The sequence below is a fragment of the Balearica regulorum genome, chromosome 4, assembly GCF_011004875.1.
Source record: "Balearica regulorum gibbericeps isolate bBalReg1 chromosome 4, bBalReg1.pri, whole genome shotgun sequence".
NCBI classification, from domain to species: domain Eukaryota; kingdom Metazoa; phylum Chordata; class Aves; order Gruiformes; family Gruidae; genus Balearica; species Balearica regulorum.
The window spans coordinates 15,743,290-15,770,864 of record NC_046187.1 but is presented as its reverse complement, the minus strand read 5'-3'; the positions used below and the strand labels follow the sequence as shown (position 1 = coordinate 15,770,864).

The 27,575-nt window shown below is 37.0% G+C and overlaps 1 protein-coding gene across 2 annotated transcripts in view; it reads left to right on the top strand.

Moving 5' to 3' along the window:
• TTC29 (tetratricopeptide repeat domain 29) overlaps nucleotides 1–27,575 on the top strand; it is a 205,263-nt gene that overhangs the window by 57,904 nt on the left and 119,784 nt on the right. Inside the window, exons 1-3 of one of the 2 annotated variants that reach the window (XM_075750712.1) lie at nucleotides 12,430–12,649; nucleotides 15,396–15,492; nucleotides 19,307–19,390. In XM_075750712.1, the coding sequence (XP_075606827.1) occupies nucleotides 12,640–12,649; nucleotides 15,396–15,492; nucleotides 19,307–19,390 (191 nt within the window). In that variant the 5' untranslated portion in view covers nucleotides 12,430–12,639. Of the gene's footprint in view, nucleotides 1–12,429; nucleotides 12,650–15,395; nucleotides 15,493–19,306; nucleotides 19,391–27,575 lie in introns of those variants that run through there. The other variant, XM_075750713.1, reaches the window with a different exon arrangement.

Genomic DNA, 27,575 nt, shown 5'->3' with positions numbered 1-27,575 from the left:
CATTTTGGATTTGAACAAACACCAGCTAATCTTGGGAGGAAAAACATGCAGTGGGATCACTATTTTATTCATTCATTCTGCTATTCAATGCCAGAATGGCATTTGAAAAATGTATCCCCATATGAAGTAACTTGGCCACTCACAACACAACTAATAGTGCAATAATGGTTGTAATCGCAAATAAAAATAACAGGGGAAGCACAGGAAGCTGTGCATGCTAGTGTGTTTGTAAGCCAAGCAAAAGTAATTTGATTGATGATTACTAATTACAGATTATAACTCAGATGTCTATCAAAGAATAAAACCGCTCTGCAATACTCGATGTTTTGTATATAGCAGTTTAGATCTATATACTCTTACCTGTATACATTTCTATTTCTCAGTCTTAGCTACCACTCTCTGCCTTATTACTAAGACACATGCCCAGAAAAAAATGAGCGTTTCACATCCTTTTATAATAACATCATGCTGAATTGCAACTGCATGCAGGTTATACATTATAAACATACATATGAAGTGTCACCTTTATAAAATACAGTATTCTACAGTAATTACTACAAACTGCAGTATTGCTGTTGTTACTTATAGTGTCTCAAATCATTGCTACAGAAATCCTGTAGTAATATTTTTAAAAAGGAGGAGAAATGTTTGATTTCTGTAGATAAATATAATTTGCATTCCCCAAACTGTTTTAATGCACAGAAAAATTAACAATAGTTACTCAATTTAACTTTCAAATCATACATACAGTTATCAGCTATATTTATCCTCTGCTTCAACTATGCAAACATACAAAAATAAAACATTTCTATTTATTCTACCATGCATTATTATCAATTAGTGAAAATACAGCTGGCAGCATCAAAAATACAAACAGAAAGTGATTTTTTCTAAAGACTTAGTTCACTGCTTTTCTCTTTTCTAACCTGCCACTTACTGGCTTTACAATAACGAGTGATTATTCCACCTTTTAAAATAAATACAAGATTTTTGGATAAGAAACTATGTAACTGAATGGAATCTTTTAAGACTGAATGGCAAGTTTGATTAGAGCTTCTTCACTTATAAATAAAGCAGATACTCTGCAAAGACTTAAAAATTTTAAATCAAAATCGTTCCATTAAGCAATCAGTGGCTATATAAGAACATATGTATGATTTTAATTTTATTTCATTATTTAATGAATTTTGGTTCATTTTCTTTTATAAGCCACCCACAATTTTTTGTTGATATCCTACCTTTGCCACTACCTGTGGCAAAGACACTGTAAGTGCTGTCTTGATGTGTTTTCATGTACATAAATAAGTTATCTGAGATGAATGGACCTTCACTAAATCTTTCCTGGGAAGAACAAAATACATAACTCTTATTTAACTTGCACATGGATATGACTGTGCCATAAGCAGTACAATCTGCTTTTCTGGGCATGCCTGGATGTGTACTAAGTTTCCAGTGTTTCTGCATCTCCCTGCAGTCCTGCTTGCCTACTCCTTGTCTGTATGGACACAGAATTTTGTCCCTCTTCAAGAGATGATTTAAACATACTGAGAAAAATTTACTAAGATAAAGATGGTGACAACAAGGGACTGCTCTTATAGGAAGAAGGCCCATTTTGCTATGAGTTCAAGGAAGAATCAAGAATTAGCTGTAAATGAGAGAAACACCAGTACTTGAAGGAAAACAGTAGGTACAAGGAAGAAGAATCACTAGCTCTTTAGAAACATCTGCTTGAAAACAAACCAGATAACTAACTGCGTGTCACACATTTTTGTCCAGCTCTGTATATTGTTAAAATGAAAAACAATCAAGCATAGGATCTCGGCAATGCCTGTATTTCACACACTTCAGTCGTCACATTTCTCTGCTATGGTACTTTAAGAACCTATGCCAATTAATTCACAACTGGGAAAAGAAATACTAAATTTCTGAAGGCTCTTGGGGAACTTGTCTTTGTCATAAGTCCTCCCTGGTTGGATAGCAGGGACCCAGCTCTCAGAGTAGCATGCAAGACAGGGCAACTGCATGCTAAGACTGTATACAGAGACTGGGAAGCAGTGCCTAAACTCTGCTCAGGGTAAGCATTCACTATGAGGCCTTAGTAAGAGTTCAGATGCAAAGTTTACAGGGTAGACAAGAAGGTGGCTGTTAAAATTACAAAATCAGGCGATTATAAAATAACAATGTAGGTGATTATAAACCTACATTATGCAAGATTTTTAACCCTGACCTTTTTAAGGTGTTATGGCGGAAAAGGCTGGTTCCGCAAAGCAGATAGGAGGAATTCTGTTGATTTCCAAACTTGTTACCCACCACCACCATCCCAAGCCAATTCTACCATTTTTTTGTTTCCCTTTGGTTAGCTCTGGTTTAGCAATGCAGTCATGCTGCTCCCAGTTCCAAATATGCATCTGAACCCTTTCCCCCATCAGACTGAGCAGCTCGAGCTAGCTCGTTCCATTCTGTCCCCAGCAATGAGACACTACTACTGACCTTCAATGAGCAGAGGCTCAGGCACATCCAGGCTGAATTCTCTATACTGGGTTCTGGAGACCAGAAATTCCTCTCAACAAAACCAAAATCAAAGGCAGCTGGGTGCTGACATTACAGTGTATTGTCCAGCAGGAGATAGTGTTGAACTTCGTTATGGATGTTAGCTTTTAATCCTTCTTGCAGTAAATTCAAATTATTATCTTCAATACTGCCGTAATCCATCTCCCAGCTGAGCCGTGTTACTAAACTACAATTTCAGTTCAGCTTGTTTCAAGACAGATATACTATGTACTTAGCTAAAACTGTTTAAGTAACATTGTTCAAACAAATTATCATTAATCACCCTGTAAGAACATATATCTGGCAACACTTAAGACAAAGCTAAAGGCTGATGTTGTTATGACATAAATGTCATAAATTGTTATAAAGATTTTGAATTCACAGTCAAGTCCCAAGAAAAGGAGCTGTTAGCATCATCCTCTCTTCTTTCTGGGGTTGAGATCTCTAAAATTCAATATATGTGGAAAAATGATGGTCAGGATATAGAGCAAGGTAGACTGAAATCTCTGCATCTCAGGGAAGTGTGGTGTAAAAATGCTACATATGTGTGTACTACAGTTACAATAGCGTGAAGTTTGTCCACAGAAGAATCAATGCCACAAACATCCATTTTGAATAAACAGCGTGCTCTCCAAAGCCTAATTCAGAAGAAACTGCCTGATAGAAACTTCTGTTTCACATTTAGAAAAGAATGTGACTCAACAGTTTTGGCCATGTGGCCACCACAAGACAAAAACATTTACGTCAAAGCCCACTGCAACTGCACATAGATCCAAGTTCAGCTATTACCACTTCAGGATTTATGGTCCTAAACTGTCATTGCCAGCTGCTGTCTTCAATTTCACTCTCCAACAGATGTTAGTTTGACTAGATAAGCAAGCAGAAAAGGGATAAGGCTAAACTGGACCAGTATTACCTTGAGTTCTACTTAGACATCCCTGCAGATTGAGGGACAATACATGTCACCTTCATCCCCAAACACTTTATTTTGAGGCAGATCTATAAAGAATGAGTGAAGCTGTTCTTCCAGGGACACAGGGACAGTGGCTTATGCTGGGGAGCTCCTGCTTCCCTCTTTTCCCAACAAGTTAAAAATCATCTTTCTTTTTGCGTGGTAGTGTAGAAAATCAGGCAAATGTTACTGATTCCAGTAATGTATCATTACAACAGAAGCTCTGCACCTCAGCAATACTTCACTGAATTCTCTGGCTTCATCAGTTCAGTTATTATTTTTGTATTATCTGGTAATTTAGATACAGTTATTGTAGGTTCTTCAGCCTGTGTTAGATATTCTCTGTACTCCCCAGAGTTTTGTATCCTGTTTTATACTTCTTCTCTTGTTTTTTATCAGTTGTCACCTATTGTGCCTCAGTATTTTACTCCTGGGTGCTTCAATTATATATGAATGTGATGTGCTTCACAGCAGCTAGTTTCCATTTGCCATCTAAGTATCTTTGTACATGAACAGAGTAACCTACATTTAACTTCACAGACAGTTGTGCAGATCTACTGTATTTCAGCTTTTGGGTTTTGGTTGTGGGGGGTTTTTTTGTTGTTGTTGGGTTGGGGTTTTTTTATCTGCTTGCTTTTATTTGATAATTGATTTCTAGCTGGTTTTCCTCTGCTTTCCAAATCGAAAATAAAACAGGAAAAGGGGGGGAAAAACAGTTAGGAAAGAAGTCACAGAGCCTATCCCTAAATCTGAATGGAAAGAAGCTAGCTTGGGATATTAGAGGGCCTATCTGACCTACAAGGTTTAGTCATACTGGTTCCCTTGGTGGAATTCATGTCTTAAGCTTGGCAGTTTCTTTAAAAAAATCTGTTACAAGAAAGAGTAGCTTGTCTGGTCTTAATGTCTTTTTAGTAGTAGTAGTAGTAATAATTTGCAAAGCTTTGGTAGTACCCCACAAGACTGATTTTCAGAAATGCTTTCATCTCACAATCAAGTAGAAGCTGTTTTCACAGTACTCCTAAAAATAAGACACTTTGAAAATAGAGAGGCAAGATTCCTGCTCTAAGAGTGTTGCCTACACAGACAAAAGCCAGGTAAAGAAGGCGGCAGGCATAGGCCCTGGCATTGACATTTATATGAATCTCCTTTGACTTATTTTCGAAAATATTTGCAATGTGCAATACACATAAACGTGTTTGATACATGTGTAGTATTTTTACATAAATATAAATACACTGAAGGAAAATCAAATATACCTCACATCACGCTTCCCTATGCTACTTATAGAGTATCACAGGATAGTGAATTAGAATTCAGTATCAAATTCTTATAACTTTGATGTTGGGCTGTAAGTCTTAAAATCATATGAAATAAGAATCCGTGCACTACATTATCAAAACCATCTTTCTTTTTATCAGATAATTTTTTTTCCCTTACCTACTTAACAGATGTCTTTGCCTCAGTCTACATTGTTCAAAAAAATGTAGTGAGTAGAAAACATACACTGAAGTGGCCTGCCCACAAAGCTTATGGCTGACCATAAGTTTTAAGGGTATTCCCACTTCTTAAAGTTACTTCACAGAGCAAATAATGATCTGTTCAAGTTCATGGAAGGTATGGGGGCTTTTAGGGGAAAATGGGTATTAAGACTCATATAGTATTTTGTTAAGCAGTCATCTTGCTGCTTGCATCTGAATTTCAAATATGCATTTAATATAATGCCAGTGTTCAGAAAAACATATAAAACAATAAGCATGTATTCTTATAGGAAAAAAAATAATCTTCAGTACTACAAGAACAGAAAATAGCTGCAAAGGGACAAAAATAATTCAAAGCAGAAGCCTTCAATATATAGCAATATAACTCTGTATTTGTTTTGATTTTTGCTTTTCTGAATCCTATGAGCACCTTTTAGACTATTTTGAAATAATTTTAAAAGTAAATAATTTGGTAGGACTTTTTAAATCAATTGTTAATCCATGATTTGAGTGGCAGTCTCACTAATCGGGAAAGCAGCATGAACAAGTGGTAAGTAAATACAAATCAAAATGCATCAAGAAATAAATGTCTGGAAAAAACAGCAATGCACCAGGGGATTTTCTGACTTCAAATCTGTGCAAATACAGATTGAGCTTAAGATGTGTGGTTATTGGTTAAACAATTTTTAATGAAATATAAAGACCTATGTGCTCTTAAATGGATAATTTATGTGCAATGTTATTGTCTCTCAAGGTTTAATTAAATGTTTGCCTTGTGGCTAATCAGCTACAATTAATAAATGAAGCCTATATTCATGTCACTGATAGGGAATGTTAAAATGGCCTCCATTAGAATTTCAGTATCACTTTTGCGGCTGGTTGATAACAACAATCTAATGTATCAGAAACTTCCACAAAATAATTAGGTAAGGACACTAAGACAAAATTACATTAATATAATACAATGTTTTGATCACAATGCATAATTTCAAGTTCAGTTTGGAGGTAAGTACCTAGAAGTACTTAATGTGGCAGTGTATGCCTACAAAGTGCTTTGCATCCCCAAAGATTCCAAAGTTCACTTTAAACATCTACTGTACCTAAAAAGAGCAACACTTCTTAGCCTTATAGATACAAAACAGTTTACACAGTGGAGCAAAAACATCCATTAATCGCCAGACCTACTGAACCCAAAGGATTTGAACTATCTCTGGCACGATACGCTAAATGTTGTCTTAGGACCATGTAACAACAGCACATGATTTTCCTAGACAGTGGCCTTTCCATGCCTTTTTCACTCCTGCAACTTTAAGTTATAAACCTTAATAGGGAAGCATTTAAAATGTAGGTGAGCCTCTACTGGGTACTCTCCTGCCTGAATACATTATATAAACCACAGGCCAACAGAGAACAGGGCAAAGGCAATGCTGGCTGTCACTGACAGTATTCCAGAAGTCAGCTAGAAAGAGAATTTCAGATCTCCTGACCTCAAAAGACATCCGTTCTAACTAGTGAACATATTGGTATTTATCATTTACACTGCAATAGTGCACAAAGGTCTCAGGGCTAGGTTCCGTCATGAAATGTTATCTGTAAATAATATGTAGTTAATGTCCGTATCAGTGTTTAGGATGAGAGTCAATCAACAAGTGTGACCAGAACTAGAAAACAATAATGGAAGAAGAATTTAATAGCAATTAAGAACAAACAATCTTCAGGGTCCAAGTGCAAAACTTTAGAGGTTCAACTTACTGGGGAAAAAAATTATCCTTCAGTGCAACTTAATATGAGCACCTTTTGGTGGCAGTCTTTCTGATTATCTCAGATGAGTTTTTTCACCAATTTAAGCATAATCTATCACACAAGGAAGAGAACTATACAGGACAATTGTGTTGTCATCATTTAAATCATTCATTTTTATTGCACCTCCTTTGATTTAGTTAGATTCTTCTTCAGCCACAAGTCAGACCACGTACAGAATCATGAAATTCACTCAGAGGAATCTGAAAGACTGTAAATACTACTGTCTTCTATTAGTATAAAGAAAGGCATAATTAATTACAGTACAGTAAGGATACTGGCTGTATACTTTGTCTCAGGAAATTAAAACTTAGTTAAGAATAACTTATTTCTCTTGGGGTTGTAAAGACATCTTTATCTGTAAGTCACTGTTCTTTTACACAGGCTTCCATTTATTACAGAATTAAGACTATACAAATTCATGTATTAGAGCTATTTAGCTCAGTTCTCCGTGAAACAAAGCTTGTCCCAGCATATACCAGAATAAACAGACAATAACACACTGAATACACAAAACACAGTAAAGTTTTCTAAATGTGATTACAGTGGCTGTTTCTATCAGTTACTAATATCAGTTCTACACATAAAACATTTTTTTTAAAAATGCTCTATAGGATAAACAGTCTTAACCTAATTCTGATTACTATTTTTCATTCAGTCATGAAGGAGACCTTCAAACTCACTTGCCTGAGGCACTGAGAAGCTCCAGGTCTTTGACGTTCATGAAAGAAAGATAACAATCACTCTTCAGGGGAGAGAGATCTTATTATACGTACCCCGTGGGGTTTTTTTATCCTTTATCAAACTGCACCTTTGTGGGCCTTTAATTTCTTAATGGGTTGTTTATCCTTTCCCCCATAATTCATGATGATAAGCTAGATGTCACACAGATATTGTTATGGTGATGAAAAAATTGTACTGATGAGCCAAGTCAGTGATGTAGTTTGATTAACTTTTTATATAAAATCTTTCTAGACAGCTTTCAAAAGAAGGCAAAACAAATAACTTGATAATGTTACAAATGTTTCAGTAGGTGAAAGTCTATCTGATGCATACCTATAAATCTATGAGTACTAACACCTGAAATAAGTAAACAGAACCAGGAGGAGATATTAATGGGATAAATTTCAGTTTATTGTAAAGAGAGGGGGTGGGAAAGGGAGCGGGAGTAAACATATAAAGTGCAAGCTGGGGCAGTTTTCTCTGTTATGCATGTAGAATATAGGGTCTACAATGACTTGATATAAAAGACTTAACAGCATGAGTTTTGGAAAGCAGTATTACCTGCAACTCCATCATTCATGAATAAGTTTATTAAGTGAGGCAAATGCTAATAAAACCTTTGTATAATGCCACCTTTGTTTATCTTATACACGTCTCTCAGGTTAAAGACACTTCTGAGACGTGTTAGGTTACCATGAATCCAGTTATCATTTGCAATAGCCATAAAATTGAAGTGCAGTATCTCTGGACCCTCCAGAACTACAAATGAAGGTTTCTACCCTCTTTTTAACAATGCAAAACTCAAATTTCTAAGCATGCAGAACAATAAGGCCTGAAGACAAGAAATTTTTGCCCATTGTAGCTCTTATTTCAATGGATGAGGAAATGCTACTTCTGTAAAAAATAAATTAAAAAGGAAATATCTTTTCTCATTTTTTGTTGCCTATCTTCTTCTCTAGTACCTATTTCGACCAAGGCACATTCCATATTTTCTTAAACAGACTAGATTGTTATTGAAATACCCATTGCTTTTTTATAGTAAACCTAATTATATTTATTCTCCTTTAAATTATGTCAGCCCTTACACCTATTTGTTTAGAGCTAAACTGGGAAGGGTTGCTATTTATGTTAGCAAGTTTTTAGTCATATGAGTGGTTCCATTTGAAGTGAATGGAACAACTTATATAAATAAATGCTCACCAGCACGTTATAGTGTTAACACCATCCTATTTTGCTTAGTTTCCCATTACAGTGTTTGAAGTGACATAAGCAAAGAGAAATGGAAATCCTGATAAAACAAAAGCTTATGGTGTCTAATCCTTTTGCTCTAATGCTCCTGTGGAACACTTCCATCTAAATACCAGCTGTGAGCTACAGTAAGATGAAACGTGACAAGAACTGTGAAGTAAAGATTTTGGAGACCTGAGTTCTCTGTCAAATATTTGGGTCTTTGCTGAGCCTATTATGCCAGCAATGGAACTTGACAATGATCTAGAATATCAATGCATAATATGTATATAATGAATAGCAAGACTAGAGATCCTTATAGTATTTTTTACACTGTAAATTTGTTTGATCTTCATCAGCACTGCTGTCTCCATCTCATCACTCAAATAGAAAGCTAAAAGAGGAGATACATGATACAGAGACATTGCTGAGGTTGGTTAAACAGGATGCAAGTGCTGCATTAGAAAAACAGGGGAAATCTTTAGCGAGTATGATACTACTTATGCAGATCTAAATATGTATTTGCCATAAAGAAAAAAATCAGAGGCAAATCCTCCAATTCAGTTGTGTATTCCAAATGCCTCTGAAATTAAAAGAGATGGCTCTTGTAGGAAAAGTAACTTTTATATTCAGTGGTACTTTATTGCTGTCAAAAAGAGCAGCACCAGGTCTTGCCTGGCACAGCCTTCCTTGGCTAATTACTACCTGTACCAGGACCTCTATATGTGAGGGGGTTTTTATTTACCCCGCTTGCTTCTTCAAGTGCTAGCTTCATGCTGGTACCTAACCAGCAAGTTTTGCAGCATCACCAGTACCTACCAACAAAGCAACATGGCAGAAATGGGCTCCATACTAGCAGATTGGTCCACAAAATCCTCATGCTCATCTCTAAAGAAACCAGAGGGGTATGATGTACAGAATGATTACGAGTAAGGTACCTAAATATGGTTTTAAAGAGTCTGCTGTGAAAGAAAAACATTATAATGTACCTGGGGAAGTGTCTCGTGTATGTAAGAGAAAACCATTTCTGGTGGTACTTGGTCTATAACAACTACTTTGAACAGCAAGTTACATATTTCACTAACATAGGAACATCAGAAAGGTAGAAATGCTGTTTATCTGTCACATGTATAAGGAAAAGATGCATAGGAAAAATGAATTGTTTTACAGAAAGATAATCCATTTTGAGAGATGACAGGTTTGCTGTTATTTGGCTTTAAAGAAAGTTCACACAAAACATGGAAAGTTGAGGTTAGAAGTATTGACTGCAAAACCTTACAGGATCTGTCTCCAGAAATGCTCTGGGTTTCTTAGTTTTTGTGTATTTCACTTCGTATGAAAAACAACAGTAGTGCTACAGTCAACTTTTGGTTAAAGTTTGTGCCAAATCACACAAACCTTGTACCTAGCTTTGTACCTAGCTCAGTATGCCATCCAAGGTCTCAAAAGACTTACAGAATCTTCTTTCACCTCCTTTTGACTCTGGCCCTGGGCCTGGTGGAGGAGGAAGTTTGGCTAAAGAAATCCTGGCAACTTCAGAGATTATTTCTGTTCCATCAGCCTCTCATATCTCCACACCTGCAGCCCACAGCAGCCAGCATTAGCTTTTGTACTTTTTCTGTACTTTTTACATCTTTTGCTGCCTGGTAGCACGGTCAGTTGCCCTCCAGTTCCCTGGTTCTGTATTTTTGACACTTTAACCTTTTCTCCTCTTTTTTTTTTTTTTTTCATATTTTTCTCCATGATCACTTTAGTTTTCACCAAGTCTCTCTCTCTCTTTCCCCTCTTCTAGAGTGGAGGAGTGCAAACACTTCAATTTTGGTTTTTTTTCCTGCAATGGACAAGTTAACAGGTCTTTGTCTCTTAATAGGGTCTTCTCACTATTCAGATAATTTTCCATATTCTATACTTGAAAAAAACCTTTCATTTTCCTCATTTTAACTCTGTTGACCATATGTATGTTTCCCTTATAACCTTTTACTTCCCACAGTAACTTTCTACAATTCCTAGCTTCCAGTGTACATGTATGATATCACATTCCTCCTTCTGTTTCATAGCTGTTTTCCTTGTAAACCACCCTGGCTTTTCAGCAAATGTATTCCTTAGTTGTGAGATTATGGCTTTGTGGGTATCATCTGAGCTAACATCCTTAAATGGTTTCCTATTATCATTCTCCCAATTCAGATTAAATTCTTTCTCCCAACAGGTTTACCTTATAATAGTATTCACCTTTATAAAATGCTTTCGAAGCATTAAGTATATATATTATTGGTTTGGACTAAATTCTGTTTGCACATAACTAATGTGATCAAATCATTATCAGTTATACCTAAGCTATGGCTAATTTTTAGTTCTGTGATCAATTCCTTTTCATCTGACAAGATGAGGTCTAATACAGAATTCCCCTGTGTTGGATGCAACACTTTTTGAGTTAGGAAATTGACATTTAAAATATTTTGAAATTCCAAGTACATTTTAACACTGGCAGCATGAGACCTCCAGCATATGTCACTCAGACTGAAATTCACTGCAGTACAGCAGTGTTTTCCCTATAAGTTGTAGGTGGGTAAGCCATAGGTCATGCTGTTTTCTAGTGTGATTTGATATCAGCTAAGTAGCCTGTCAACTTCTGACTTATCCATTAGAACACTGACCCATAAACATTCAAGATCATTTGCTCCCGATTGCCATCAAGTCAGAAACAGGTAATGCCATTTTTGAAGTGCTTTCTGTCCACTTGATCCTTCCAAAATAGATTATAACAATTGATTTTGACATCCCAGTTTTCCAACCAGTTTTAGCAATAAAAATTAGGTCAAATCTGTGCTAAAAACTGACCTCTTCCTCTGGTGTTAACTTTCCAAAAGTAAAAAAAAAGAGGGTACTGAAAAATCTCTGCTCTTTGTATTCTTTAGCATCCCAATTATGGTTTCTCTTATAATTTTAATTTGCACTTACCAAAAGCTTGTTGGTTCCTTCTCACTATTTCCATTTTTTATAAGTTCCCAGACTTCCTAGCCAATCAGTCCCTTAGAACAGTTCTTTCCTTACAGTAAATTAAGCAGCAGACTCTCATCAACAGAGGTGACAAAATTTTCCACAAACTAAAAGCCTTCATGCTACGGCACTTACTTAGAGATTAAGTCGTTTTTTCTACTTGCTCTTTTCCACTGCTCAAAGTCCTGAAGGATGTTGGAGATCAGAGGTCCTGAAAGAAAAAAGCCTGCTCACTGCAAGTGTTCATCTGTAATCTGAGACTGCCCACAAACCTTCCTTTAAGTATCGATATGATATCATCACTGATTCTTTGCTTCCCAATTCAGAAACTTACTTAGCTTTGAGAGATGCTCCCACTTGAGATAAGCTGATTTGGAAAGCACACAAACTCTCCGTTAGCTGGAGGACCCATTCACGCTGAACGCTTCAAACTGTGCTCGTTTCTCACAGCTTCCACATTTTTCATGGTCTAAATGGGACTTTGCAGCTCACCCGGCCTGCAGGCCTCTGCCAGAAGGGAACCGCTGGGTTTTTTCCTCACGACTCGGCGACCGGCCGCTACAGAGTGACTCGCCCCTGGGCGCCCTCAGGGGGGCGGTGGGGCCCGGCGACGCCGGGTTCGGAAAAGGCTGTGGGGAGGGAGGCCGGCCCTCAGCGCCGCCCGCCCCCGTCGCCATGGCGAGGCCGCGGGCGTCCCGCGGAGCGGCCCGGCTGCAGGCGGTGGCATCGGGGCCGAGCCGGCGCGGGGAACCGGGCGGCGAACGCCGCGACCGTTGGCGGCCCCGTTCTGCTCCCCGCCCCGCGCGGGGCGCACCCTCAGGCGACGGCGGCGGCGGCGGCGTGGGGGGAAGGAGTCGTTAAGCGCCGAGTGCGGTGGGCACGTCGCTGGAGACCTCGTCCTGCAGCCGCGCCATGAGTAGAGGTCCGTTCCCCTGGAAAGTTCAGCTAATATTTTTTTTATATGTATGTAATTTTTGAGAGGCTGAGGCAGCACCAGAGCCAAGGGTTGAGGGTATGTGGAGTTTCGAGGTGGTTCACAGGTGAAGGGGAAAAAAAAAAAGTGTACCTGGCTGGTGGTCGGAGAAGACCAGGAAGCAGCGAAGGGCGGCTGTCTTCCCACAGCCGGGGCTGGACCGCCACAAGGCCGGTGGAGGTTCAGAATATGGGTCAAAATGAAGGGCCGGCTGGGGCAGTGACCTCTTCCAGGTCACTTGGAACAAATTACATCTATTATGCTTCTTCCCTTCCTGGGAAATCCTCAGCCATGCCTACTTCTAGGCTGCTCCCTTCCTTGGAAATCCTCAGCCTGCAGTTAGGTTTACACATGCTTCAGAAAACACGTAGGAAGAGCTAGGTGATGGTGAACAGGTTTCCTAAAACATGCCAGGAAAGGCTGCTACAGTTGGCATTTTACCTTTAGCTTCAATGCATGTTGGAGCAATTCCAGTACATGGGGAGATTTCCTTGATTATGTGATTAAATGTAGCACTTCTGTAGAAACAAACTGCACTGCCCTGTCTTTTGCTGAATTCTGTGGGTGTTTGATTAAATACATGAGATGTGGCTTGGGCCTTATAATAAAGAAGTAAGATGTAAAGGGGTTAGCAGTCTTTAAATGATCAACAAAGAAATTTATGTGAATGTTATAGCACGTGTTTCAGAAGATGTGTTGCTGATACCTTCTGTCATGTGTCTCTGTGGTTGTAATTTACCTGTAAATATTATAGTTACCTTGGAAATCAGGGAAAAGCACCATCCATTTCATGGTGAAAGCATCCTCCCACCTCTAAGATGAAAATTAAATTGACATTATTATGAAGCTCTTTTTTTTTTTTCATTACCAAGCTTTGAGTTTGGAGTAGGAGTCAGGGCAATAGTTTTAATCCTTGTGAGGCAGTAATAGATGCAGAAAAACATCTGCGTATGTGCCTCATGTTAGTGTGAGACCTTATCACATACTTGATTTCTGTGGGGTGGGAACCTGGTGTGTGTGGGCCAGCGAGGAGCTATTGTATGCTCCAGCCAGGTCCCACGTGGGTGCAACCTGGAGCCTGAGACCTGAGGCATGCCACAAAGTACACTTGCCCATCGATAGCTTTTCATGGTTGCTGTGGCTATACCAGGGCTTTCAGGGCCTCCTTTCAGCTGCTCACCCCTGCCTTTTCTGCCCCGTTGCTGCAGATGGTTGGTTCTCCTGCCTTGCCAAATTCAACAGCTGCCATTAAGACACAGTCTGTTTGCTTTTTCTCACCTAATGCTTCAAAACTAAGAGGCTTGTGGAAAGCTTTACATCTTCTCAGGGCTTCAGTATTGTTCCAAAGTTTAGTTACTATTTCTCACTGAATAGCATCTTCCTAAAAAGAGATTTTCCTTTCTATATTGCTTCTGAATACAAACTTGTCATTTTCTGTAAGAAGCATAATCTTTTATAGTGATGAATTACCTATATGTTTTTATTCTATTGATTTTTTTTTCCATGACACACTTGTGCAAAATGTTGCTGCCTCCAATTGTAAATTGGTTTATTTATAAATAATTTTGTTCTTTCTGTAACAAATGTTATCATTAGTACTAAGGCCTAAAAGAATGACTTGGGGGAAATAGCGTATCTTGTCATCTTTTCAAGCTGTAGTTGTCTTTGTTATTCCATTCTAAGTAACACAATTTTAAAAATTACTTCACTATAACTGTAGCAAAGCATTGCATCGATTAAATGGCTTTTGATCCCAGAAAGGCTAATATATAAAATATCTGTTAGTCTGATGCTGATCATTCAGTATCAAGTTGATTCATATCTAACATTTATTTCCTAAAAAATAAATTTCCTTTCACTAAATGTAACAAATAGCTAAATTCTCCCCCCTCCCCCACTATATTCTGTTTTCCCATCCCTATTAAAGGTTTGTGCCTTGAGGCCTACCAGCAGGGCATGCAATACCTACATTAAACCAAATTTAAAAGTAAGGGTGCTCCTGCTGCTAACGTCCTTAGATCACAGACATGCAAAATGAAGGAACTGGCAGCTGAAACTTTAATGGTAGGAAGTGTAGGCTGAATACTTGGGGAAAAAACACAGTAGCTCTATATGACGAAAAAGTCCTATTAGCATTTATGTACTTCAAAATGACGAGCTAGACGATTCTACATAACTGTGGGTCTTTCAGCTTTTGTTTTAAGTAAAACCCTGTGTTGTAAGTATAGCGTTACTTACATTTTTTATTCAAAGGATTGTTACTATTATGATTATGTATTATTTTGAACGTTAATACTGTGCCTGTTGTTGCATTGCACACTGCATGTTCGATCATTTCTCGACCTTATGTATTAACTTAAAATATTATTAATACTCAGAGCTAGATAGCTTGCGGAATCACAGGGAATCACATGCAAGTAAGGTTCTTGAATCAGTTGTCCCTGTGCAAATCAAAAGCACTCAAATGAAAGAGAGAAAGCCATTGAAAGTAAGATCATGACCATTCCTATGCACTACGTCCTACTGAAGTAATGCTGAGGCCTGAAAAGATCTGTGTGGAACTGGAGTCCAGTTTTACACATAACGCACTGGAAATAAAAAAAGAGAGTTGACTGGGAAGCAGCACAAGGATAAGAAACTGCATCACTGTGAAGACATTGTTTCAAGTAAAGTTGGTTTTGTTTGTTTGTTTTAGCTAAAATGAATGTGTTGCCTCAAGCGATCCTACAAAGTCCACTGGAGCATCCCAGGTTCATAGAGCAGACTGTTTGCCCCTCGTTAGACTTTGCCAGGTATGTACCTCTTTTCTTTCAGAGTATCACTTCTACTGTCAATAGCTTCAGTCAGCTATACATACCGTAGTTATGCAGAGGTGACAATTATGTTTGCTTTTTTGCAATATTTAAAACTGCAAACATCAGAGTCAAGGAAATTCTTAGGAAAATTTCATAATTAAAAGGGAAAAAAAAGAAATAGGAAATGTGTTCTGTTTAAGGTAGATATTTTGTATGAATGTTTCAAAACCCTTTCAAGAGCCATAGGAAGTTCTTTCCAATTACCAGATGTTGTCTTGCATTGATACAAATGTAGGTCATTGAAAATGTACTTATTTGGATGAAAAAACATTCTTTTTTTTTCATGCAGGCACGAAACAGTTTCACGCCTCTTGAAATCTAATTAATAAAACTGGCTTGAAAAGCCTTATCCTGTACTTAATAACTGAGAAGGTTAACAACAGTGCCATAATACTTTCAAGCCATCTTCTTCTTGCACATGCCTACATAGCTTTCCATACCGTTGCACTCATTTCTCCTCTTAGTTACTTGTATACGTACATTTGTGTCTCCCTCAGTGAGTACTGGTCTCTCAGTTATTACTCTGCCCCACTATGCTCTTTTTCCTGGAATTGCCTCCATTTCAGAATTGTGGTTATTTTCTTCTTCCTCCTCTTTTTTTCTCCCCCCCCCAAATCCTAGCATTCTCCTTAGCCCTTTGGCTGAAAGGTCTGGGGCATCTCAGATTTCAGCAGCTGCATTGTCCATGTCTAAAAGCAGTAAGGATCTAGAAACATGGTACCCTTGGGCCCAGTCTTTCTGAGGGGCTCATACTGATAGGTGTTCTCTCACACATTGATAGAATAAGGACATGCAGTGATGTCTTACAATTTTTTTTTTTTTTTTAATCTTTTATGGCTGGAGCCATGTTCTGCAGCCATCGCTTTTTCCAGTAACTATGTTGCTGGAGAACTCATCCCAGAGGTAACAGTCTTGTTTCTTCCCTTTATTTGGGAAGTTTTATGTTCAAGAAGATCATTCTGTAGCAGTCCTAGACAAGTCATGTCTATTTGCAGAAAATAAATATGTGATTCTGTAATGGTCTAGACCATGCTGTAGACGCCTTGTGATTAAAACAAGGCAAGCTCTGCCATTTTCTTTGATAGGAAATTTTGAGAAAACTTGAACCTGAGTTAACGGAATAGGCAGTGGGGATAGAAAGTTACGTGAGAATCAGTTTGGTCCTTTATGCGACTTTATTCTGTTCTTTATTAAAAAGCCAAATGTATTTATCATGAAGTTTATTTCCAGAAAAAAAATCAGTAGCTATTGTTTTGCTGTGTAGACTGGTAACAGAAATAGTTACAGGAAGGCATGGTGTAAAATGTTAACTCTGGGATAGGCATCCATTGGATTAAAATGTATTTGTTTAAAATTAAATAGGAGCCAATTTACAGGTGATGTAGACTTTTTAATAAACTATTTATGAAATATAGTGAGTCATCATGGAAACACTGGAGAAATAATGCTAAAACAGTTTGGAAAAAGCAAGTGACAACTTCTGGAAGAAAAGAAACAATGCCTCTTAGCCACTGCCATTCTCACCTAATTTTTCTATTAAGAAACAATGTCCATTCTAAGCTACAGTCTCAGTTCTTCACATTAATTATTTTTATTGTTTTTAATTCTCATTGTATATAACAAGCCATTTTAAATAATGATTATTTGAGGTCATGGAATTTTCTAGTGTATTTTTTCCTGTGTATCATCTGCACATCTTTTCTGTGTTATTGCTGCATTAGCATCATTCATAAAACAACCAGAATAAATATTTATTGGTTTTAGTAACTTAAATTCTTTATGATGGATGACCATGTTTGTAGTTGCATCAGTCCAATACAGGGTACTGCAGAACTTACATAAACAGTAATTGCTTTACAACCTGTTGCTTTTGGTTTTTTCCCCCTTGGCTGTTGTCTTTGTCAGACATTGTTACCTATGAGAACTCAGAAATTTATACCTTGACTATAAGGCAGGTGGCATTTTAAATTGTATGTGATTCTGGGTTTTTTTCCCTCTGATGGCTTTTTATTAAAATACCTTTGAGAAGATAGTGAGAAGGCATCAGGCTTTCTTTTGTTCCAGTTTGAGATGATTTTTTAACTGCAGTGTAGATGAAATTCCAGCAAGCTGATAGTGATGCTTATGAATTTGCTTGTTGCAGTTGGCTGTTTCAGTTTGGGGGTTTGGATTCCATCCCCCGTGCCCACCATAGCTGGTGTGTTCTCTATGTGCTACTGATGTCCTGAAAGCTCATTTTTGCAGTCTTAAAGTACAAAGGTCAGCCGGGGAGGGGGGGGTGTGTGTCTACTAATACTTCATATTTAATTACCCAGATACTATTTTTAAAATTTTCTATTACTTCGTATAAACCTATTGTATCTTGAAATGTATTTTACATCAGTTTAAAATATACAATAATTACCTTATCTTCATTATCCTAATGACATTATGTAACTTCCTGAATTGTGACTATTTCTGTGTGAAAATTTTGATATTGATTAAATTTTGGTATTGGTTATAACTGATTTTTTTGTGGCAATTTCCACAGTGTGTACATTTTTCATGGTCAGCAGCAACTCTCATGGATTCTGTTACGTGCAGCTGAAAGCATAAGCCTCTGTTGGTACAGCTCAGTAGTAGTAAATTCTGGAACAAATTTAAATGCCCTATTTGTGCTGGAAGTTTTCACTATTACATAGTTTTAAATACAGACATGTCAAAATATCTCTAGGTTGCTTAGCTATTTTGTTTTCATTTAAATGAACTTCATGAAGTGTCTTTGGTATTCTCAGAGCAATAAGAAGCATGACGCTTATATTAGTTAACATTATGAAAAGAATTTACTCTCATCCCTGTAATGAAAGACAGCAGTGTAATACAGACAAAGAGGAAAGTAATAGATTCATGTGGAACGCTAATGTCGAATTTCTTTTATCTTTGAGAGATTAACCAGACAATCTTTATGCTCTGTTAAAGAAGAATAAAAATAAATTCATATTACTTTTATAAATATAATATCCTCTATTGTCGGGATATCAGAATCTATTTAAATACACTTTATGGTCATATTATCCTCTAAAAATCAAGGCATCTCTTGTGTATCAGAGTGGAGATGCAAAGAGATGATGGCTCAAGTGAAAGGGGAAATGATGTACAGTTCAAATTTTAACATTAGATCCATGCATCCTGAAATTTTTAGGAATATTGCTATTTATTTGAATGCCCTTTGGATTACCCACTAGGTGGGCCACCTTTTGCGGTATGCTGCTCAAACTGTGGAAAGCTGAGAGCAGTCTTAAAAGTCTGCATTGCACAAAGGAAAACATTTTGAGTTGGGTTTGGGATTTTTTTTTTGTTTATTTTCTTTTTTTTAATTTTGAAAAAGTTAAATACAACTGCTCTGGTCCATACTGATAATGCAAAAATGTAATGGTTCTGGTTTAGAAAACAGTTTAAATGTGGATAGCTTAATCAATTATTATTAATTTAGCTAATACACAATTTCTTCTAGTTTAGACAGAAATATCAGATAACCAGATCCTTGAAAGCTAATACTAACCCTGTTTCCTTTCAGAAATAAAGATTTGAAATAGCTGCAGACCAAAAAATTAAAAAGATATTTGTATGTGTTTATAGAATGTCTGATATATTCCTTTGTCAATATTTCAGTATTTAGCTCTACTTGGCAATGCTAATATATTATACATGCTGCAGAAGTCTATGTTAGCACCTCACAGTGTTTCTTTTAATTTTTTTCATTTAAATTTAGGATTCATTTGATCAAAGACAAATACGGCATAGATGATTATTTGGCGAAGAATATCAAAGGGTTGTCAAAACAAGAAGCTGCTGCGTAAGTTTGCTTTTTTGAGGCATTTTAACATCCATAAGTTTATCGTTTCCTTTGTTTCTAGTCATCATAATCATTTAAATTTAAAGTTCCCTAGACCCTACCCTTTTTAGTGGAACTTGGCATTTAAAAATTGAAGTTGATATTAAATAATGATGGTTCATTTCTCCTGATCTTAAATATATCAAAGCATTTAACTCCTTGGTTTTACTAATTTGTATATTTACCAAAGTATTAGATCACATTTGTAACATTATCGTTAAGATTGTGTCAGTAATTATATTTAAAATTGTACTGCTTTTTTGGTGGGGGGGGTTGTGGGTTTTTTTTTTTTCCTCTGTGAAGTATCTCCTCAGGGGTGGAAGCTTAGTATACCGACATACATGTTCTTGTAATTTTGAATTATTATTTAGCCAAGCCTAAGTGCCGACTTCTGCGGTGAAGCATTTAATACACCATTAGTTATTAAAAAACCCAATAAATGAAAGAAATCTAGATAGCTTTTGATTTCTACCAGCCGAGGTATTTACATTTAAAAGTTACAAGAGACTACAACTGACTTATTCTTCTGGAGTCTTTTAACAGATCTGGGGTTCAGCACCATCAAAATCAATGAAAGAATTCTAACAAATCTGAACTGCTGGTTGCTTATGTGAGATGATTTATTTATTTCAATATTTAAATAATAAAAAGATGCATATACAAGGGCTCTAGGCACCTTAACAATGAATATTGCAAGATCACCCTTGTAGCATAAAAACATTCTACCAATCAGACAGGAATTCGACCAGCTAGTTTCTTGCTTCTTTTCTCCCTCCTAGCTTAAGAATGTACCTGCAAACCTTCCCTAAAAATTTTCAAATGAAAAACTAGAAAATTACCAAATTGGAGTTGAGGAGTAATAACTTTAGCAGTGTCCTAAAACCATACCATATAATAGCCAGCAGACACACTTTCCTTTCCTGCAATACATGTCTGATTCACCTTTATTTTTACAATGGTAACGTGATACAGTGTTGTGACTGTCGGTACAAAAATTGTGATGTATCTGGCCTGGTGATCTAGGAGAGCAATCTGTTTAAACCAAACTCATGCCCCACTTCTTTTATTTGAATTAAGACTAGGCTCAAAGATGATGGACTGAAGATTAGTTCAATGATGGGACTGGGGAGGACCTTCTCAATATGTCATCCTAGGGTTTGCAAAGTTCAATTTGTTCCTTTTTTTCTGTTGGAGAGACTGTTATCAGAGTTATCTGTGGGAGAGAGCAGCCTGACAGTGACAGGAAAGTGAGTTAGGTGAGGCAGTGGGAAGTGCCACGTTACTGCTCTGTGAGTACACATGGTTTATGTGGGACAGTTACCTTTGATCATGCAGTTTGACTAATCATGCTAGGTGTCATAGCTAGTTTAAATATTCCCTGCTTAAAGAGAAGGAAACTAAGATTGGTCTGTGACTCAGTCACATTCTGCATGAGCTGGACCAACGTAAGGAACAGATCCTTCCCAAGCAAATGCTGTGTTGACAGAGGTCCTGTCCCCTGAGTTAAGGGTAGCGTAGTTGCTCTGTGAAGGGGGAAGAAGTACCAGACCTCAGGGAGCAAGCACAGAAATAAGTACATTCGCTTGTTGTCACCCTAGTTCCGTACCAGCTACGCAGTGCTGCTGTAGTCGTTGTGCTACAATAATTGTGGCCAACTGACTTGTCTTCCCAGGGAGCTGTTTCAGTCTTAAGCCCCAGTGGATTTCCACAGCACACACACCATGCTAAGGACAGAAGTCTTCTCTCTGTGATTACACAGGAAGTCACTGCTATTTTAGGAAAGCCGTGGGGCTTCAAAGTGCATTTTACAGCTCTGATTTGATCAGGTCAGCCTTTTACTGCTATCAAAAAAACCCCCACACAAACAAACAAAACAAAACAAAAAAAAAACAACCCAAAAAGCCTCCTGTACGATTTTTCTTTTTATATCCAAACCCTGAGTCTGGAGGTTGTGAAAAAGGAAACCAGCAAGGAAATCCACAACGAAGTGAGAATTTTGTCATCTGTTCTGCAATATGTACACAAAGTGGGCTCTTTCTTTAATGTTTTGTAATATGCTGGTTTTTGACAGTTATCAAAGTGTTAAGATTAAACCAAAATATCATATGTATTCTGGTGTATTTCTATGGAGATTTTAAGTACCACTTTTAAAATATTATGTTAAAGTTCTGCATATATATCATATATATCATATATATATATCAGAATTTTATATTTTTTATAATATATCAGCAGTTACAGAATTTCTGTAGTATGTAATTTACTAATACTGTTCCATAAACCTGATGCAATCATTTGAGAGCAAACAAATGGTAACAAACTAGCAGCTACACAGTAATATTAGTATTTGGCTAATCTAGTTATAGAAAACTAAATACATCAACTGTAATTTTAAAGCAATTTATACAGTAAGGCAATGCCATATCTGTAAATGGTCTTACTGAAATCAATGTTATGCTTTGTGTGTCTCAGCAGACAACAGATGTTTTTATTAAAAAAGTGTGAGAAATGGCTTATAATATGCTGTGTACTTTTTTAAATATAGTTTCCATTCCAGAAGTAGATTAGTGCCCTTCTTTATAAAAGGACAGGATATATTTCTTTTGCCACCTAAATACCTGTACTTCTGTTTTATATGGAGGTTAATTTAATGTCAGCCATTATTTTGTCAAGATAAACTCTTTTATCCACACTCCTGCTTAATATTAAACACCCTTTATTTTTTTCGGTGCATGTTAGGCAAATAACAAATTTATTTGATATAATAAAGGAATGTGCAGGTAGTATCGCATTTATGGAAACAAGTAACATTCTTTAAAGCTGTTCCCTAAAACTGTATCCTGCACAATATTCTTTAAAATTAAGATAAGCTAATTTCTTCATGGTTGAAGGAAAAAACGGTGGCAGTTATCCTTCTATTATACATTATTGTACTCTGTTCCAAACTTCAGCAAATAAGAAGAATTTCTTTAAGTGTGCCTGTGTTATAATCTCATTTTTCTGTGGAAAAATGTGGAGATTTTTTCCTTTGTAATATTTTTTTTGTCCCAGGGTGATAGGATTGAAGAAGAAGAAAAAGCAGTGCTTAAGAAAGATAGTACTTTAATTATATTAAAACAGGATATTGCTTTGGTTTTTTTCATTGATTTTGTTTTGTTTCCTTCTCTAAGACTTTAACTTGAAATAGGAAGTGAATGTGGTGTAAGAAGCTGGAAATGGAAAAACAGTAAAGGTTCGCATTAGTGCAGAATGTGACTGCTTTCTTGCCACAGAATTAAACTCTTGTATCTTATGAGGAGGTTGGGTGACTCCACTGGCATTCAGTGTGCTCTCCCTGACACTCTCTGTTCTTGGTCTTGACTCACCAAATTATTAATGGCTCAAAATCAGGTTCTAGTAAAAATTAAAAATTGTCCTTAGGACTGATCTAAGAGTCAAAAAGTTCATGATGAACTGTGAAGGAAGGCATTTTCCATCAAGAGATTGATCCCAGGGTTGAATCTTCAAATGGGATTGGAGCCTAGAATGGACCAGAATTTTATATTGTCATTCCTGTTTCCCGATCTTTTTGTCAGGGCCAGAAAGATCAAGTAACAGTTCTCTCCTCTTCATACAAATTGTCCAAAGACAACCATATCATCAAAAAAAGAGTTAAAGACTAGAAAGAAAGACTTTTAAATCTTTTTGATGAGAGGAACAGCTTTGTTTAGTAGTAACAAAAAAATATTACATTAGCGATTTTACTAGATGTATTTCTGTGAGTTGGATGATGGAATTCTAGTGTCCTCACTGAAGACTCATTGGTAGTCGGATGACATCTAAATTATTATACAGAGATGGAACAGGCTGACCTAGATATGTAGAAAATTTGTATTTGTGTTTTCTGTCTTGTGCATGGTGGATCAGTGTGTTATGGAGAGTTTGCCTTGATAAATTTGTGGCAGTAAAGACATGCTCTGATACGACTTTTTCAGGCAGGAGACAAGATTATCTTAAATGCATTGGATCAGATGTTTTTGAGATATAGTGGGTTGTTCTGCTTAGGATTCACCAGAAGGCTGGTCCACTTCAAGATTATCTGGAACACAAAAAGACAAAGGCTTTCCATTCTCAGGTGTGCTGTGACCCCCAGAGCAATTGCCAGCCATCTCAGCTAATACTGGGAAGATCAATCATTAAACTAATTTGCAAATTGCATACAGAAAACTGGAATATAATATTTTTGCTCTAGGAGTGTGTCCTGGTTTCAGCTGAGATAGAGTTAATTTTTCTTTCTAGTAGCCAGTATAGTGCTGTGTTTTGGGTTTAGGATGAGACTAACGTTGATAACACACTGATGTTTTTAGTTGTTGGTAGGTAGTTGTGGTGTCCACACTAAGACAAGGACTTTTCAGCTTCCCATGCCCTGCCAGGTGCACAAGAAGCTGGGAGAGCACAGCCAGGACAGCTGACCCAGACTGGCCAAAGGGATATTCCCTGCCATATAACATCATGCTCCGTATATAACTGGGGAAGCGAACCAGGAGGGAGATTCACTGCTCAGAAACAGACTGGGCATCGGGTTGTTTTATTTTCTTTTTGCATGCAGTAAGCAATTGCATTCGTGCATCACTTGTATTGTTGTGGTGGTGGCTGTTGTTGTTATCATCATCATCATCTTCCTTTGTTATCCTATTAAATTGTCTTTATCTCAAAGTTGTTTTTTTCCCATTCTCCTTGCAATCCCCTTGAGGGGAGAGGAATGAGCGAGCGGCTGCATGGTGGTGTTACCAGCTGGGATTAAACCACAACAGAGTGATGACTGGTGAATATAGCAGCTTCCATAAACCTTCATCCTTCTCTGCAAAGGGATTCTCACCTGAGTTTAATTCTGATCCAGAGGACTAGGTTGATCACTCCATATATTCAATGGAAGTAATTAAGAATAAGTAATTTGATTAGTTGAGCCCCATCCTTTAGGATTTAGACAATGCTTTAGAATAAGGTGAATTATATTTTTGGAGTACCTATTTTTCTACATTGCTTACACAGAGAGTTTAGGGTGACCAGCTCAGATGTAGACGTGTACATTTACAGCTGAATCTCATGCTGGATAACTATTGAAATTTGAAAGCTGTAAAAAGGATCAGGTAGAAGTCTTGGAGAGTTGCAATCACTATTTCCTGAGACAGCATCTCTACAAGAAGTTGGCAAGTCCAGAATAAAAGTGACCTGGCATCCATTTTAAGTCTTCTGTTGGTGCTGTCTGATAGAAGATTATTTTTCCATTCTTCAGTGAGAGAATTAAAAGGGACAAATTATTAACTACCCCCCCCCCCAAGTTTCTGCAGTTTTCAGTGTCAATATCAGCTAGGTAGAGTTAAGAAAAAAAGATGTCAGAAAATTAATGAGAGATTAAATGTTAGTGCTCAAGATAAGTTTGTGGAAATAAAAGATTTCTTTCCTACATCCTCAATTCTTCTACCAGTTGGTCTCTGAATATTCAACCCCATCTGTCCTCCAAGACTGAAGAGGAAAAAACTTCCTCACCTGATTAGAGCCCAGGATGATCTGTAGAGCCCACTGAGGGTGAAAAGGATTTGTGGGATGAGGGAGAGGAGAAGGCCTAGTTTTAAGGGTGTTTTATTCTTTGTTTTCATCATAGCCATGATGGACTAGGAAGTCCTACTATTAGACTGGGCTGCTTCTGATCTCGTCCTCTGTTTATAAGTTATTTACATCATGAGAGTTTTGGTACTCAGTTTTAGATTTATTTGTTTTTCTATTTGTCCTTATTTTAGTCTTTTGCATTGATGGAGCACTTCTTTAAGGAGGCTGAATTCATATAGCTGATTGGGGTTTTGATTAATCCAGACCTTTTAGTAGCTGTCACCTCTACCAAATAGATTAGTAAGGTGTCTTTATAGGTGACCTATGAAATCTTTTACTCAACAGATAGATTAGGACCTTTTCTTCATTGACAGCTTATCATATTGCCGTGTTTTCTTTTCCACAACCTGAAATCTTTACTGGGGTAAAGATTTACTGGGGTAATTTAGACTTGGGAATTTTGTATTGCAAGGTGGATTTGACCATTTCTGTGTTATGGAGTGAAGCTCTTAAGGGACAGTGGAGGGGCATTGCCAAGAATAAGGGTTAGGAAAAATCTCTTGTTGGTGTGGGGTTAAGGCAAGGAAGGAGAAGGGGCAACTGTTGTGACTAGAAAGCTTGCAAAAGGCAATTTCAGACACAGATAATGTGTAGGTGCAGATTCTGCTTTTCTCTTGTATTTCAGTCCTTGACTGCACGGTACTTGGTTCTAGTGATGCACTGATTTGAGCTGCTTCCATTTCTTCTGTGTATAACACTACAAAGAAAGAGGGAGAGAGGAGAGCTCAAGGCAGCTAAAGAAGGACATAGCCGTAAAAGAAGAAAGTGGTAAACTCTTATTTCCCTTTCATATTCAAGTCCTAGCAAGATTTTGCAGTTCTTGCTGATGTCAGTCTTTGAATATGACTTGTGAGCACCTTATGACCCTCTTTGTTCACATTACTCTGGTTGAGAACTGGTGGAATGTTGTGCCAACCCATTTACATTTTATAAGAATATTTCTTCACTTTTAAATACTAAAAACTATGGAAAAGGGTAAATCAGAACCAAAAAAAATGTATCCTTTCATAGCAAAAGAAATTTTAAATTAAGGCACTCTATCCCAAACTCCCTGCTGATATGATGCTTGTGGAAAGGGGGATGGCACAAGTTACTTATTGAGCTAGATGATAAATTTTAAATTTCTTTCACAATATTATTTAAATATGTATTTTTTTCTGTCTGAATAATTCCTAACAATCTTGTTTGCCATGACTAGGATTCAATGTTTATTAAACAACTTTCAAATAGAGATTTTAGTACTTAGAGGCGCACATTCCTTTTGGTCAAATGAATGATCTCTGTGAATTTTGGGCCTGATAACCAAATTATTTAGTGTAATTAGGCAGTGATCTAAAGAACAGAACAGTGTGGGAAGTGAATGGTTTGCCTTTCGTAAAGAAACTTCTCTGTGCATTTGTGTAATGTGAAAGGTTTTTCTTGAAAAGGTTAAAAAAAGTTCTAATCAACTTCTGTACATTATGTAGAACTTCATTTTCTAAACTCTGCAAAAGAAAGTTTCATATTTAATGGGAAATCATGAATTATTCCATTTATTATCTACTTCCTCCTTTCAAAGACATGATCTGGATAAAAGGCGGGGTGAATAATTTCAAAAAATACAATACATTTTTAATGGGAAGGTGCAAACTACAGATTCTCATGACTATTAGCAAGTATAGAGGAAACAGAATTTTACTTGCAAAAACTCATCAAACTCTTGCAAAGATAAAATACATGACATACTTTAATAAAGAAGAACACAGTGAGCTGAAGTTTTTCTTTTTTTGTGCAACTTGTTGTTTTTGCTAAGTTTGGTCTTACGGTTTTTCCAGTGATTTCATTTCTCAATAGTTCAACAATATTTAGTACTGAAGATAATGTGCAAGCAATACACAACTGACTTCTATTTTTAAAACACTCTATAAAGGTGAAGCATCTCTAACATACAAAAAGACTCTGAAATAAAGACAGTCTCATTTGCCTTGGTACAATCCTGACTTCTTAATAATTCTCCCAGTGAATCCTTCTGAATTGTGTAAAATCCTCTCTTTTCTTTTCCGTTTAATCTCTGTGTGGTCTATTTGTCCTTAGACTACTGAGTGAGTTCTGTTGGGGACTTGAATGATATATCATAAACAAAAGGAAAAATACTGTGGGAATTGTTCATAGCAATAGTATAATAAATGAATAGCCTCATATAGGGTTTTATGATTATTCATAGCATCAGCTTGAGAAGATACCAAAAGTAAATAATTATGATTATCTTTTTCTAAAGATAATTTTGCACGCTGTGCAAGAAACCTGCAGAGAAATTTAATGACTTCTCCAGTATCGTGCAAGTCAAATGGAAAGAGTTCCAAACTGAGATGTTTCTAGCTCTAAGTCCATTAGGTCAGCTCTGAAATAAAAGAGGAAAGTTGAGAAATACTTCATTTTGATAAATAATAGTCCATAAAATATGGTTGGAATTACTTTTTGTTAATGAGCATAATTAATTTAGAAAGAAAAGCAGAAA